Source organism: Hypanus sabinus, chromosome 5, assembly GCF_030144855.1.
Source record: "Hypanus sabinus isolate sHypSab1 chromosome 5, sHypSab1.hap1, whole genome shotgun sequence".
Classification (NCBI taxonomy): Eukaryota; Metazoa; Chordata; class Chondrichthyes; order Myliobatiformes; family Dasyatidae; genus Hypanus; species Hypanus sabinus.
In genome coordinates, this window is record NC_082710.1 from 1,811,087 (window position 1) to 1,826,151 (window position 15,065).

Genomic DNA, 15,065 nt, shown 5'->3' on the forward strand with positions numbered 1-15,065 from the left:
CAATAGTTTAAACTAAGACGTTGAAAAATCCTGTTTGGAAATTCTATTTGCAACTATTAAAGTAAGAATTTAGAATTTGTTTAAATCTTCAAAACATCCCACAGTGTAAGGAAGTAAGAGTTTTTATGTAATGACTCCATTGCAATGTCGAAACATGAGAATTTAAAAGTCTAGGCTTGTAGGAAGAAGCTATCCTGTAACTTGCCGGTCCTGGCTTTAATGCTATGGTAGCATTTGCTAGATGGAAGCAGCTGAAACAGCGTATGGTTCAGGTGACTAGTGCTCCCAATGATCTTTCATGCTGCCTTTCTGCGTCTGCTGCTGTAAATATCCTCAATGATGGGAAGTTCACATCCATGGATGCGCTGGGCAGCCCGTACCACTCTCTGTAGTGCCCAGTGATCAAGGTTGGTGCCGATTCCGTACCAGGTGGTGATACAGCCAGTCAGGATGCTCTCAATGGTGCCCCTGTAGAAGGTCTTGAGGATTTGGGGGCTCACGCTGAACTTCTTCAGTCACCTGAGGTGGAAGAGACACTGCTGTACTTTTTCTGCCACAAAGCTGGTGTGTACAGTCCAGGTGAGATCATTGGTGATGTGAGTACTGAGGCTGTCTCATTACCGCTAGAAATAAGTCCAATCAAAGTCACGTGGTCTGCGAATTTGATCAGCAGATTGGAGCTGTGTGTGACAGCACAGTCCTGGGTGTAGAGTAGAGGAGGGGACTCAGGACACAACCCTGGGTGGCATCTGTGTTGAGGGTCAGAGGAACAGAGTGAGGGTGACCATTCTTACCACCTCTTGGTGATCCAATAGGAAATCCAGGATCCAGCTGCACAGGGCAGTGTGCAGGCCGAAGTCTCTGAGTTTTCTGTCAAGTCTGGAGAGAATTTTGGTGTTGACCGCTGAACTGTAGTCCAGGAACAGCATTCTAACATATGCATCCCTCCAGCTGAGTGAGGGTGGTGTGTAGTGCTGTGGCTATTGCGTCACTGGTAGATTGGTTCCATTGGTAGGCAAATTGTAGGGGGTCCAGTCTGGGTGGTAGCATGCTGCAGATGTAGTCTTTAACCAGCCTCTCAAAGCACTTGCTTATAATTGAGGTGAGTGTGACAGGGCGCCAATCATTCAGACATGCAACTTTGGTTTTCTTAGGTACAGGGACAATGATGGATGATTTGAAACAGCAGGGCACTACACACTGGGAGAGGGAGAGATTGAAAATGTCTGTAAACACACCAGCCAGCTGTTCCACACACACTTGGAAGACGTGCCCTGGGATGCCATCCAGCCTTGCTGCCTTGCAGCTGTTGACATGCTGGAATGTTCTACATACCTCAGCCTCAGAAGTGACCAAGGTGCAGGTCTCATTGGCAGCTTTCCTCGGATGTTCAGTCCTAACAACCTCCAATCGAGCATTTAAAAAAAAACATTTAGCTTGTCCAGGAGCAAGAAGGCAATGTTGGCTGTACTGCTGCGTTTCCTCTTGAAGTCTGATGGTGTGTGGTCCTTGCCAGGTGCTGTGTGTGTCATTGTTGTGGAGTTGTGGCTGGATTTTGACTGTGCTGCAGTTTTGCCACCTTGATGGCTCTATGTAAATCATAGTGGCACCTCTTGAGCTCCTGTTGGTCTCTGGAGGCGAAGCCGGACAGATATTTGGGGAACAATGTCTTCAATGCACTTCCGAATGAAGCTTGTGACCACTTCTGTGTATTCGGAGATGTTCTCAGCTCAAAGTACCTCCCAGGTGATGCTATCAAAACAGTCTTGTAACATTGAGTCTGATTGGTTGGACCAGCATGGGATAGCTTTCACTATCGCTGCTTCCTGCTTAAATTTCTGCCTGCAGGTGGGCAGGAACAAGATGGAGGAAATGTCAGCCTTTCCAAATGGAGGGCGGAGAAGTGCTTTGGAGGGGTTGCGGAAGGGAGAGTAGCAGTGGTCGAGTATGCTTCCTGCCCGTGTGCTCACCTTGATGTGTTGGCAGAAGCTCAGGCAAACTTTGGTCAGTGATGCTTGGTTAAAGTCTCCAGTGATGACGAAAGCAGCCTGTGTGTGTGTGGTTTCATGGATATTGATGGTTTCACAAAGCTCATTGAGAGCCAGGTTGGTATCGCCCTCTGGTGGGATGTACACAGCTGTAATAATAACAGACGTGAATTCTCTTAGCAGCCAGAAAGGTCTACATAGCAGCAAAAAGTACTCCAGATCCAGGGAGTAAAAGGATTTGAGAGTCTGTGAACTATCTGGGTCGCACCAAGCATTTTTCATTATGAAACATACTCTACTTTTCCCAGAAAGATCTTCAGACCTGTCTACTCAGAGCACAGAGAACCCAACTGGTTTGATGGCTTGCTGTGGTACTTTCTCCGATAACCAGGTTTCGATAAAGCATAAGATGTTCCAGTGCTTTGTTTCCCGTTGGTAGGAGATTCTGAATCTCTGCTCACACAATTTGTAGTCCAGGGACTGTACATTGGCCAGGAGTATGCTAGGGAGCGGCAGCTGATTTGCGTGCCGTCTTAACCGAACCAAGATGCCGGCTCTTCTTCCTTGCCTCTGGCGACGCTGCCTGGTAATACTGGTGTGGTGAATGAACCTCCCGTGGCTTGTGCGAGCAGGGAGTCCCGGTGGTAGGGAGGCAGCACGTTGTGACTGAATCCAATCTTTTCAACGGTCAAAGGAGTCAATCGATCATATCTGATGTGACTTTCAGCTTCTTGTAAGAGAAGTTCAGAGAGAAGGAGAGAGAGAAGCAGAAAATTACAACGCCAATTTGGAGTACAGTAAACTTAACGGCTGCCGTACACCACGCCATCTTGGTAGTATGTTCAAACAATAGTTGTAATAGGACGCTTCAATGAATTTTGAAGTTGAATATTGCAGCCTGATGTCCTTTTCATGTAAAACGGTCACATGTCGTATCAAAATACAGTGTTGGGAAATGTGTGGTAATGCAATGTGGGAGAAGGAACAGTAGTGCTGACTGTTATCTAAATGGGAAGAAGGTTCAAACATCAGAAATGTAAAGGAATTTAGAAATCCTCACGCAAGACTCCCAGGAGATTAATTCACAGGTTGAGTCTGTGGTAAAGAAGGCAAATGCAATGTTGGCATTTATTTCAAGGGGAATAGAATATAAAAGCAAGGACATAATGTTGAGGCTTTATAAAACACTAGTCAGGCTGCACTTGGAGTATTGTCAACAGTTTTGGGCCCCATTTATCAGAAAGGATGTTTTATCATTGAAGATAGTCCAGAGGTTCACAGGGACGATTACAGGAATGAAGGGGGTCAACATATGAGGAGCGTTTGGCAGCTTTGGGTCTGTACTCATTGAAATTCAGAAGAATGTGTGTAGACCTCATTGAAACTTACCAGATGTTGAAAGGAGTAGATAGGGTGGATGTGGAGAGGACGTTTCCTATGATAGGGGTATCCAGAACTAGAAGGCACAGCCTCAAACTTGAGGGGCGACCTTTTAAAATGGAGGTAAGGAGGATTTTGTTTTTAGTCAGAGAATAGTGAATATGTGGAATGCTCTGCCACAGACATGGTGGAGGTCAATTCCGTGGGTATATTTAAAGCGGAAGGTAATTGTTCCCTGATTGGTTAGGGCATCAAAGATTATGGTGAAAGGCAGGTGTTGAGTGGGATCTGGGTCAACCATGATGGAATGGTGGAGCAGACTCAACGGGCTGAATGGCTTTATTCTGCTCTGTCTTATTGTCTTTTGGTCTAAGTTCAGTTAAAAATAATATAGTTCCAATAATAAAAGGTTTGCTTTTGTGCAATAAAACACCAGCGACTTGTAATACGAGGCAAGACAAAGCTGACTTCCTGACATAATGCTGCCTCCAGAATGGTTGGTCTGATCCTTCTGTTGCAGTTTGACCTGGAGGCTAGAGGAAGTGAAATGAACTGCTTAACAAAATTGCCCAGAGATTTTACAATGTCATTGTTCTTTCCTATAACATAAGTCTTTGCCTTTTCTATCAACCTAGTTACTTCCTCTTTAGAAGAAAAAGTCAGATAACAATTGAACATGTATCCTTACAGTTTCCGGAAAGCTCTGAAAATCAAAGCAGACTGTGGAGATTATTACTTCTACCTTGGACTGACTTTCTGGTTCATGGGAGAGGAGACGAGAAAAGATAAAACTAAAACTGCTACACATTTATTAAAGGTTTGTGAGAAGATGATTAACATTACTCTTAGAACTTTCATATTTTATAAATAAACACACTAAATACATAATATTGTTTTACAGAAGAAAAGATCTGTTCTTTAAATGAAATTACAGAATCTAGCTCTTGCATACCATATACAGGTGCTGAGACAGACAGACATACTTTATTGATCCCGAGGGAAATTGGGTTTCGTTACAGCCGCACCAACCAAGTATAGTGTAGAAAAATAGCGAAATAAAACCATAAATAATTAAATAATAAGTAAGATTATTCCAAATGGGAAAAAAGTCCAGGACCAGCCTATTGGCTTAGGGTGTCTGACACTCCGAAGGAGGAGTTGTAAAGTTTGATGGCCACAGGCAGGAATGACTTCCTATTATGCTCATTGGTTGGAATCAGTCTCTGGCTGAACATACTCCTGTGCCTAACCAGTACATTATGGAGTGGATGGGAGACATTGTCCAAGATGGCATGTAACTTGGACAGCATCCTCTTTTCAGACACCACCATCAGAGAGCCCAGTTCCACTCCCACAACATCACTGGCCTTACGAATGAGTTTGTTGATTCTGTTGGTGTCTGCTACCCTCAGCCTGCTGCCCCAGCGCACAACAGTAAACACGATAGTACTGACCACCATAGACTCGTAGATCCAGCTTTTTCTGGTGGACAGCGTGCAAGTGCTCAGTGAAGCAGTTCCTGTCCTATGTCGGATCTCACCAATTATACTAGAGGTCAAACCGAGAGTGCCAAACACAGTAAATGACCCCAACAGATTTGCAGGTGAGTTGTCGTCTCACCTGGAAGGACTGTTTGGGGCCCTGAATGGTACTGAGGGATGAGGTGTAGGGGCAGTGCACTTGTTCCACTTGCAAGGGTAAGTGCCAGGAGGGAGATCAGTGGGGAGGGATGAATGGACAAGGGGGTCACTTAGTGAGCGATCCCAGTGGAAAGCAGAAAATTTGGCGGGGGGAGGAGGAAAGATGTGCTTGGTGGTGCAATCCTGTTGGAGATGGCAGAAATTTCAGTGAATTATGTGCTGGGCGCGGAGTGGTAGGTGAGGAGAAGAGAAGCCCTATCATTGGTGGTGTGGTGGGAGGATGTGATGAGGGCAGCCATTATTGGAACTGTCTTTTTTCACTGATATTCCTTCTGCCCAGTGTTACGTCCATAGCCCCCTCCTTTGTGAGAATCGTAAGATCACTGTTGGGTTGGGTCAAGGGGGCCCAGGAAATGGGAAAAGAGATGTACAGGGTGGCTCATTTCCCCGGCGATGTAAAGCTACGGGACCTGGCCATTGTCTCTTGGAGACCAATTTGTGGATTGAGCTACTATACTACGTGAACGCCCTCAGGCAAAGTGGGCTGGTTGAGGGAGAGAGTGCACACCCCCAACCTGATTGACATCTACGACCCTGCGAGTCAGGATAAAAGAGGGTCTGTAGGAACAGTCCCTCAGACGCACCAGAAGAAACGTTAAGTGACCACGTAACAGCAGGAAGCCATCGGAAGGAGGCCACGTGCGTTCAGTTCCGTGGCTGGAATCACGGAAAACAGTTTTTAGCTAACAACGGGGGAATCCGCTCCCCTGACTCCACAGATTGGCATCATAAAAGACTTGGGCAAGTTTAAACTGCATCGCTTTTAAACCCAACAACACTGCAGCCTGAACGAACTGATAGTGACTGTTATCTTTCCATTGGACAATATATTATCCCCTAGACAACAATAGAGCTATTTCTTCTTGATTATTATTATACCCGCGCTTTAGATTTAGTATTGACGACGTATATTATCTGTAGGTTTGCATTAATCTTAATTTTGTGCCCTTTATCAATAAATACTTTTAAAAATAGTACCATCAGACTTCAACAGACCTCTCTATCTTTGCTGGTAAGTGATCCAGTTATGGGATTTTGTAACACCAGTTTGTGATTTCTTTTGGGACACGTCATTGTTTTGTATTTTAGTGTTACGTTTAACCCTTCCACTGCTTACTTGGAGAGAGCAGTGAAAGCACTGTGAGGTGTTTGATGGTGTTGTCTGCTTCAGCAGCTTTTTGCAGAAGCAGATGGAGACCCAGTCTGTGTGCAGGGTGGAAAATCAGTCTGAGATCTTCATTGAAGTAAGAACATTCCAAGTAGTACACATATTCGAAAATCTGACATTGTAGACTGCCACGCTAGCAATACATCAATGTACTGGCATTTCCTTGATTCTATTTTAAGGTGTTTAATGGTACCTAAATATGCTACAAATCCTATAAAATGGAAAATGTAGAGTCATACAGCACTGAAATGGGCTTTTCTCCTCAACTGGTCAATGCAAACCACAATTCCCATCTAAGCCAGTCCCATTTGAGCAGTAGTTGCGTAGTGCCTAGTGTAATGCTATGACAGTGCCAGTAACCCAGTTCAATTCCGGCTGATATATGAAAGGAGTTTGTACGTTCTCCCCGTGGCTGCATGGGTTTCCTCTGGATGCCCGGATTTCCAAAGACATTGGGCTAGTAGATTAATTGGTTACATTAGTGTAATTGGGTGGTGCTGGCTTGATGGGCCAGAAGGGCCTGTTACCATGTTGTGTCTAAGATCAGTTGTCCGTGTAAACTGAGCGAAGTATTTATTTCAGTTTGTTTTGAGTTTCACTTCTGATTGAGGAAACTTACTTGTTCACTTAAGATTTTATTTTCCAACTGCAGGCTGCTAAGTTGGACCCATACAATGGAAAAATATTTCGCTATTTGGGCCACTACTATCAAGACGTAGTCAAAGATAAAAGCAGAGCCCGAGGCTGCTATAAAAAAGCCTTCGACCTCAACAACCGTGATGAAGAAGCAGGCGCTGCAGCTGTTGATCTTAGTGTTGAACTTGAAGATATGGTATCAAAACTTGTTCTCCTTATTTTGTATTTTGAGAACATTTAAAGATTTGTCATTGAAGCCAAGATTAGAATTATGGTTCATTAAGTGTCAGTTTACTTCTTAGGGTGGCACTTCCGTACATCACAGAGTAGATATTCCTTTGTTAAAGGAGAACTCTGTTGGTCCAAATGATCTTTTAGCCTGCACTGTTTTGTGTACTATCAGGACACTGTGCCTGAATTGTATCTTACTGTAATTGTTTTAAGTGTCACTAAATATGTCCTGCCCACAGATGCCTAGTGGGTTGGATATAAAATTGGTATAACTCACTGAAAACATCATTTCAAATCAATGTGTATTTACTTCGTTACTGTTTGTGTTAATTGCTAACCAGGTAAATATTAAATTCTGTCATCGGTTTTCACAAAAATTTAATTTGTAATGTTCGAAATTTGCCTTAAGTAGTTTTCCAAAGCTTAATAAGACAAACTTCTGGTTAATTAAAGTGTATTAATTAGCAAACATTGAAACACATTTCAAATTGTCTTTTCCTATAGGAAACCGCTCTTACAGTTCTGAGAATAGTGACTGATCAGTCGAGTGCTGGGACCGCAAAATGGGCTTGGCTCAGACGAGGACTTTATTACCTGAGAGTCAACCAGTATTCACAAGCTATTGCAGAGTAAGGGATGTTATTTGAGCACTACTGATTAGCAGTTTCATTTGAGAAGGTGTAAGGAAGTAAATGGTGGGGTGTTCTTGGGGCTTTGGGGTGTGAAGACAGGTTGTACTTGAATCTAAGGGGGACCAATATTCTTGAAGGTATATTTACAAGAGCTGTTGGGAGTGGTTTAAACTAATATGGCAGGGGAATAGGAACCAGTTTGATCGAGCTGAGGATGAGCCAACAGGTTTACAAGTAGATGATGGGTGTGACATGAATGTAAGGAAGGACTAGCCAATGATTGGGTACAAATGCAGACAGAGCAAAGAGTTAAATTGTACCACAGATAAAATTCAAAAGGGCAAAGAATACAGCACTGAAAGGTACTGCATTTAAATGCACATAGCATTTGGAATAAGCTGAACAAACTCATGGCACAAGTAGAGATTGGTTGGTATGACGCTGTGGGCATCACTGAATTGTGGCTGAAAGGAAACCATAGTTGGAAGCTTAACATCAAAGGATATACTTGTTATTGAAAGGACAGGCAGGAAGTCATAGGCGGTGGTCTGGCTTTGCTGATAAGAGATGGAATTACATCTTTGGACAGAGATGACATAGTGTCAGCGAATGTTAAACCTTTGTGGGTGGAGTTAAGAAACTGCAAGGGTAAAGAAAATCATTATGGGAATCATATATAGACATCTGAATAGTAGCTAAGATGTGGGGTTGAGATTGCAAAGGGAGCTGGAAAAGGCATGTAATACGGGTTATATCACAATTGTAATGGGGGACTTCAATATGTAAGGGAAATCAGGTTGGTGACGGATTGCAGGAGAGGGAATTTGCTAAATACTTAGGAGATGGCGTTTTTGAGCAGCTGGTGCTTGCACTTACTTGGGGAAAGGTGAGCTTAGACTGGGTGTTGTGTAATAATATGGATCTTATTAGGGAGCTTAATGTAAAGGAACTCTTAGGAGGCATTGATTGTAATATGATTGAATTCATACTGCAGTTTGAGAGGGAGAAGCATAAATCACATGTATCAGTATCACAGTGGAATAAAGCTTGCCTGGGTGGATTGCGGGGGATACTGGCAGGCATGACGGCAGAGGAGAGGTGGCTAAAGTTTCTGGGAATAGTTCACAAAGCGCAGGATAGATATTTCCCACAGAAGGAGAAGTTCTCAAATGCAGGATTAGCCCATCGTGGTTAACAACGGAAGTTCAGGACTGCTTAAAATCTAAGGAAAGGGAATATAAGGTAGCAAAAGTGAGTGGGAAGATGGATGATGGGGAAGATTCTAAAATCCAACAAAAGGCAACTAAAAAAGCTGTAAGAAGGGAAAAGCTGAAATATGAGGGCAAACTAGCCCTTAAAATAAAGCAGTATACTGAAAGTTTTTTTTCTGTTATGTTAAGTATAAAAGAGGGGTGAAAGTTGATAATTGGACCACTGAAATGTGCTGGTGAGTTAGTAATGGGGGACAAAGAAATGGCAGAAGAACTTAATAGGTATTTAGCATCAGTCTTCACTGTGGAAGACTCTAACAGTATATCAGAGGTCTGTGAGTGTTAGGGAGCAAGAGTGAGTGCCATTACTATTACAAAGAAAAGAATGATAGGCAAACTCAAAGGTCTTAAAGTCGATGTCAACTGGACCAGATAGATTACATCCAAGAGTCCTGAGAGAGGTTGCTGAAGAGATAACGGATGCATTGGTCATGATCTTTCAAGAATCACTTGATTCTGCCATGGTCCCGGAGGACTGAAAAATTGCAAATATCACTCCACTCTTTATGAAGAGGGGAAGGCAAAAGAAGGAAATTATACCTCAGTGGTTGGGAAAGTGTTGGAGTCTATTTTTAAGGATGAGGTTTCGGGGTACTTGGAGACTAACGATAAAATAAGTCGAAAGTCAGCATGGTTTCTGTAATGGGAAATCTTGCCTGACAAATCTGTTAGAGATCTTAGAGTTAGTTTCCTGATCGGTCAGAACACCAAAGGATATGGCGAGAAGACAGGTGATTGGGGTTGAGTGGCGGATGGGATCAGCTGTAATGGAATGGTGGAGCAGACTCAATGGGCTGATTGACATAATTCTGCTCCTGTGTCTTATGGTCTAAGGCGCAGAGACACAGATCTCGAGTTGGTGTGATGGGGGCGCGGGGCGTTTAGTGTGCGAAGACTCAGAGGCAGAGATCTCGAAGCAGTATGATAGGTGGTTTTGGAATGTGAAAAGACAGTGTAATAGTTCTTGAGTCAATATGATGGAGGGTTTAGGGCTTTGTGGTTTGAAGAGGCAGTGTCACAGATCTAGAGTCGGTGCACTTGGTGAAAAGAAAATGAGCGGTGGAAGATGAAAGCAGCTGAATGCTTGGTCTTTTGTGCTTTGGACAGTTATTAGGAAATTATTGGGAGGATCAGAAATATGTTTAAGGTAGTTAAATTATACTTTTTCTCTTTGGCATTAAAAAAAAGGTTGTTGCATACACAACTTTCAGAATTTAGACTTCTAAAACCATTTGATGGAAAAGTTAATATCTAGATCTAAATGTTTTGACTTACTAAGTAATCTATTATTTTTGATATTATTATGTTTAATCTTTTTATGTTTTTATTTTCCATGTTTGCATTTTATCCCATTATAAAGTACTTTGAACTACATTGTATGAAAAATGCTGCAGAAACACAGTAAATTATTATTATTGATAATAGTTCTACAGATCTTGTATGTGGAATATTTGTTTTTGGCATAAAACCTACCCAGTAAAATTATTCCCTACACAATTGAGGGATTGAAATATTGAAGCCAGAAGGAAATCACTTCAAGCAGACAAGCACAGTGATAAAAACACAAAATGCTGGCAGAACTCAGCAGGCCAGACAACTTCTATGGGAGGAGGTAGAGACGACGTTTCGAGCTGTCATCACTATCTCCTCCCATAGATGCTGTCTGGCCTGCTGAGTTCTGCCAGCATTTTGTGTTTTTATTTATTTCCAGCATCTACAGATTCACTCGTGTTGCCTTTGAAAGCACAGTGATAGTTTTGTCTTGAAATTTATTGTATTATATTGAAGCTTATAGCTAAGTTAACATCCATTTTTATTTTAAGCTTGCAAGCAGCTTTGAGAGCAGACCCAAAAGATGCCAATTGCTGGGAATGTTTAGGAGAGGCTTATCTCAGCCGAGGAGGTTATACAGCTGCTTTAAAAGCCTTCACAAAAGCCAATGAACTCAATCCAAATGCTGTCTACAACATTTACAAGATAGCAGCCATCAAACAGATCATTGGCAAGTATGCTGATGCAGTTACAGAGTATAAACAAATAGTTCAAAATTCGGAAAACTATGTGCCAGCCCTCAAAGGTAAGTTTTCAAAAATTTTCCTTCTTAACAATCTTGGAATGCACATTGTCCAATTTCTTTTTTAATGAGTGTTCTGAAATTAAAAGTTGTGTTCTGAATTACCTGTTTCTTGAGTTCTACAAATGTCCTAAGAAGTTCAAAAGTACATAAATGATATACATGTGCAGTTTAGTCTTGATTATGGCAAATAGCATAATTGGTCAATGCAGCCACACTCAACAGTTATTTGTACACTGTTTTATAGGATTGTTTTTATATTTTTGCTTTTTGTTTTTTACGCTGCAGCATATCTGGAGTAACAATCATTTAATTCTCCTTTACACTCGTGTATTGATGAATGACAATAAACAATCTTGAATCAGAGCAGAATTATTATTATGAGCTGTAATCCAATCTCAGTGAACTTTCATCAAAATTTCAAAGACTAATTCACTGGTGTCACTAACCAGCATATAAAGTTAAACATATTGATACCAGTATTGTGATTTTTTTTTATATCATAACATTCCAACTAACATGTTTTTCAGTGCAAGTCATCACAAATGATGATATACAGCACTGGAACTGTCCAAACCATCACAATTTAAAGATTTTAAATCTATGTGCTTTTGTGAGTTGTTTTATGTTATAAAAGCCTGATGTTCCTAACCATTGATGCCACCGATATATATTATCTTTGCTATATAGCATAATAGAAAGGATAAAAAAACAGAGCAGGTGTGTCTAGAGGATGGACACGGGGCAGGGCAAAGCTGAAGGACTCTCTGGAGAAGGGTATGTGTGTACCATCTGGGCTGTTGTAGATTGAGCATCAACATGTGAAGGAATATGAATGAACATGTTCAAAACATTTCATTGGAGTAATATGGTTTTTAAAAAGTAAATGAATGAAGGGATTTCACATCTTTGAAAATGAGTAAATGTTGAGGTCTGGAGGAAATTGAGCCAGAGAAGCATGGGACAATTCAGTGATCCATTATGATTTTTCAGTCTTTCCTGGTGATAAGAATGATGCCAGAGGTTAAGAATATTGCTGACTTTAGAGTGTTATTTAAAACTGAGATAAATCAAATAATTGCAAGCAACTTCGTTTCACATTAATGGAGAAAAAGTGATTGGAATTCTCTGAAAGGATTAGTCTCAAATCATAATATTGACAAGCTTGGGTGAATTGGAAGCTGTCAACATAGATCTGTTAAAGGAGTTGTTACAGCTGACCTGTCTGAATGTAACAAGGTGGTCAGTAAGGGTTGTGCATTTGATGTTTAGTCAGCCTTTTGACAAGTTCTCACCTGGCAGTTTGGTCATAAAAGACAAAAAAAAATAATGTGCAATCCTTTAGGAAATGGAAAATCGCAGCCCACATCCACTTTCTGACTTGTGAGTTAGAGACAAACGGCTTCTATAGCCGACAGAGCTAATGATCAGGTCTTGTTCAGGAATGTTTTGGGAAACACACCAGCAGAAGCCGTGACAATGGAAAATGTGATGTTTTAGGCCTGCAGTCAGCCCCTCTACATTCTGACTCGGGAAGTATGAGGATGGGGAGATTGCACTGGTAATTCTTGCAATTGGGTCAGAACAGTAAACTTTGGCACTTGAGCTGAAAAGAAAGCTTCTTTCAAATTCTTTACCAAGAATTAGTCCTGAGTATTGTTAAAGCTAATGGCTTTAACTTCCCAGCTCATAAGTGTAATTACAAAGAAAGCACAGTAATGCCTCCACTTCCTTAGGAGTTAGTGAAGATTTCAGCATGATATTTACATATTTGACAAACTTCTATACATGTGTAGTGGAGAATATATTGACTGGCTGCATCACAGCCTGGTATGGAAACACCAATGGCCTTTAATGGAAAAGCCTACAAAAAGTAGGACTCTTCATCTCATGTTCTTGATATTTATTGCTTGCTTATTTATTATTACTATTATTTCTGTCTTTTTGTATTTGCACAGTTTGTTGTCTTCTGCACTCTGGTTGAGAATCCAAGATTTTGCAGTCTTCCATTGATTTTATTATAGTTATTGGTCTATGATAGATTTAGTGAGTATGAACATAGGAAAATGATTCTCAGGGTTGTTTATGGTCACATACTTTGATAATAAATTTACTTTGAACTTTGGAAGCTTTTGGGCTGAGAAGGGGAGAAGGAAGAAATATGTGCACTCTTCTGAGCGATACTTCTCTGATTCATAGTTACTCAGAATGAGGCAGAAGTCTCTTCATTCACTGAAAACCTTCACAGAAAAGTACAACTTGAAAGGCAAGAGAAAAAATGTAGGCAACTCAATATTAATGTCATCTTTTTTTCAAAATTCACTGCAAAATATACAAAGTTTTATCTTATTAGATAAAATGTAATAGGATCCTCATTCCTCTCTTAAGGGTAAAAGCACATCCAATTTGCAGTTTTCCTTTTCTAGGATTAGGTGAATGCTATTTAATGATGTCCCGAAGTGCCCTCAGCGATTTCTTGGATGGACAAGCCTTGGATGCAGCTGAACAGGCGCTACAGTACTTAGCTGGGTGAGTAATGATAAAGCAAGGGGTTCAATGAACACAGCTACTTTCGAACTCACCTCTTTGAAAGCCTACTTGCCAAAAGTTAAGAAAAATTCAAGAAACCCTTCACACCAGTGGGGAAAATAGAATACTTTTTTTCGCAAACTGGTATGTTTTTAGATCACAAGATCATAAGATGTAGGATCAGAATTAGGCTGTTTGGCCCATTGATTCTGCCATCTCATCATGGCTCAACAATTTTCCTCTCAGCTCCAATCTCCTGCCTTTTCCCCGTATCCTTTCATGCCCTGACCAATCAAGAATCTATCAACCTCTGCCTTAAATATACATAAATGCTTGGTTTCCACAGTTGCCTGTGGCGAAGAATTTTTCAGATTTTCACACTCTGGCTAAATAAATTGATCTTCATCTCCATTCTAAAAGAGCACTCCTCTATTCTGAGGATGTGTCTTCTGGTTTTAGACACTCCCACCATAGGAAACATTCTCTCCACAGCCACTCTATCAAGGTCTTTCACCATTCGATAGCTTTCAATGAGATCATTCCTCATTCTTCTGAATTCTAATGAATACAGGTCAGTCATTCTTCATATGACAAGCCATTCAATCCTGGAATCATTTTTTTGAACCTCCTTTGAACCCTCTCCAAGTGAGGCCTTATTACATGCTTGTTTTTATTTTCTAGTCCTCTTGAAATGAAGACGAACATTGCATTTGCCTTCCTCAGCACAGACTCAATCTGCAAATTAACCTTTAGGCAATAAGACCTTACGAAGCAGGAGCAGAATCAGCCCAGCGAATCTCCTCCACCATTCCATCGTGGCTGACCCCGGACCCCACTCAACCCCATACACCTGCCTTCTTGCCATATCCTTTGATTTCCTGACCCATCGGGAAACAATCAACTTTCACTTTCACTATACCTATGGAGTTGGCCTCCACTGCAGTCTGGAGCAGAGCATTCCACAGATTCACTACTCTCTAGCTAAAAAAAAAACCCTCTTACCCCTGTTCTAAAAGGTCACCCCTCAATTTTGAGGCTGTGCCCTGTAGTTCTGGATACTCTAACCAAAGGAATTGTCCTCTCCACATCCACCCTATCTAGTTCTTTCAACATTCGGTAGGTTTCAATGAGATGCTCCCACATTCTTCTAAATTCCAGTGAGTACAGGCTCAAAGCTGCCAAACACTCTGCATATGTTAACCCCTTCATTCCTGGAATCATCCTCGTCAACCTCTTCTGGACTCTCTCCAATGACAACACATCCTTTCTGAGATATGGGGCCCAAAACTGTTGAGAATACTCTGACTAGTGCCTTATAAAGACTCTGCATTATATGCTTGCTTTTATTTTGTATTCCCCTTGAAATAAATGGTATAAATTTAATTATCTAAATCATTGACAAACAATGTGAGAAGTCCAACCATATACTGACCCCTAAGGAACATCAACTAGTCAC

General features: G+C 41.4%; 1 protein-coding gene across 1 annotated transcript in view; it reads left to right on the forward strand.

The window, feature by feature from the left end:
* The window catches only part of skic3 (SKI3 subunit of superkiller complex), a 210,848-nt gene that overhangs the window by 79,628 nt on the left and 116,155 nt on the right, over positions 1-15,065 (forward strand). The window contains exons 14-18 of the mRNA XM_059969300.1: positions 4,059-4,185; positions 6,889-7,068; positions 7,608-7,732; positions 10,830-11,083; positions 13,507-13,609. Of these exons, the coding sequence (XP_059825283.1) occupies positions 4,059-4,185; positions 6,889-7,068; positions 7,608-7,732; positions 10,830-11,083; positions 13,507-13,609 (789 nt within the window). The remainder of the gene's footprint in view (positions 1-4,058; positions 4,186-6,888; positions 7,069-7,607; positions 7,733-10,829; positions 11,084-13,506; positions 13,610-15,065) is intronic.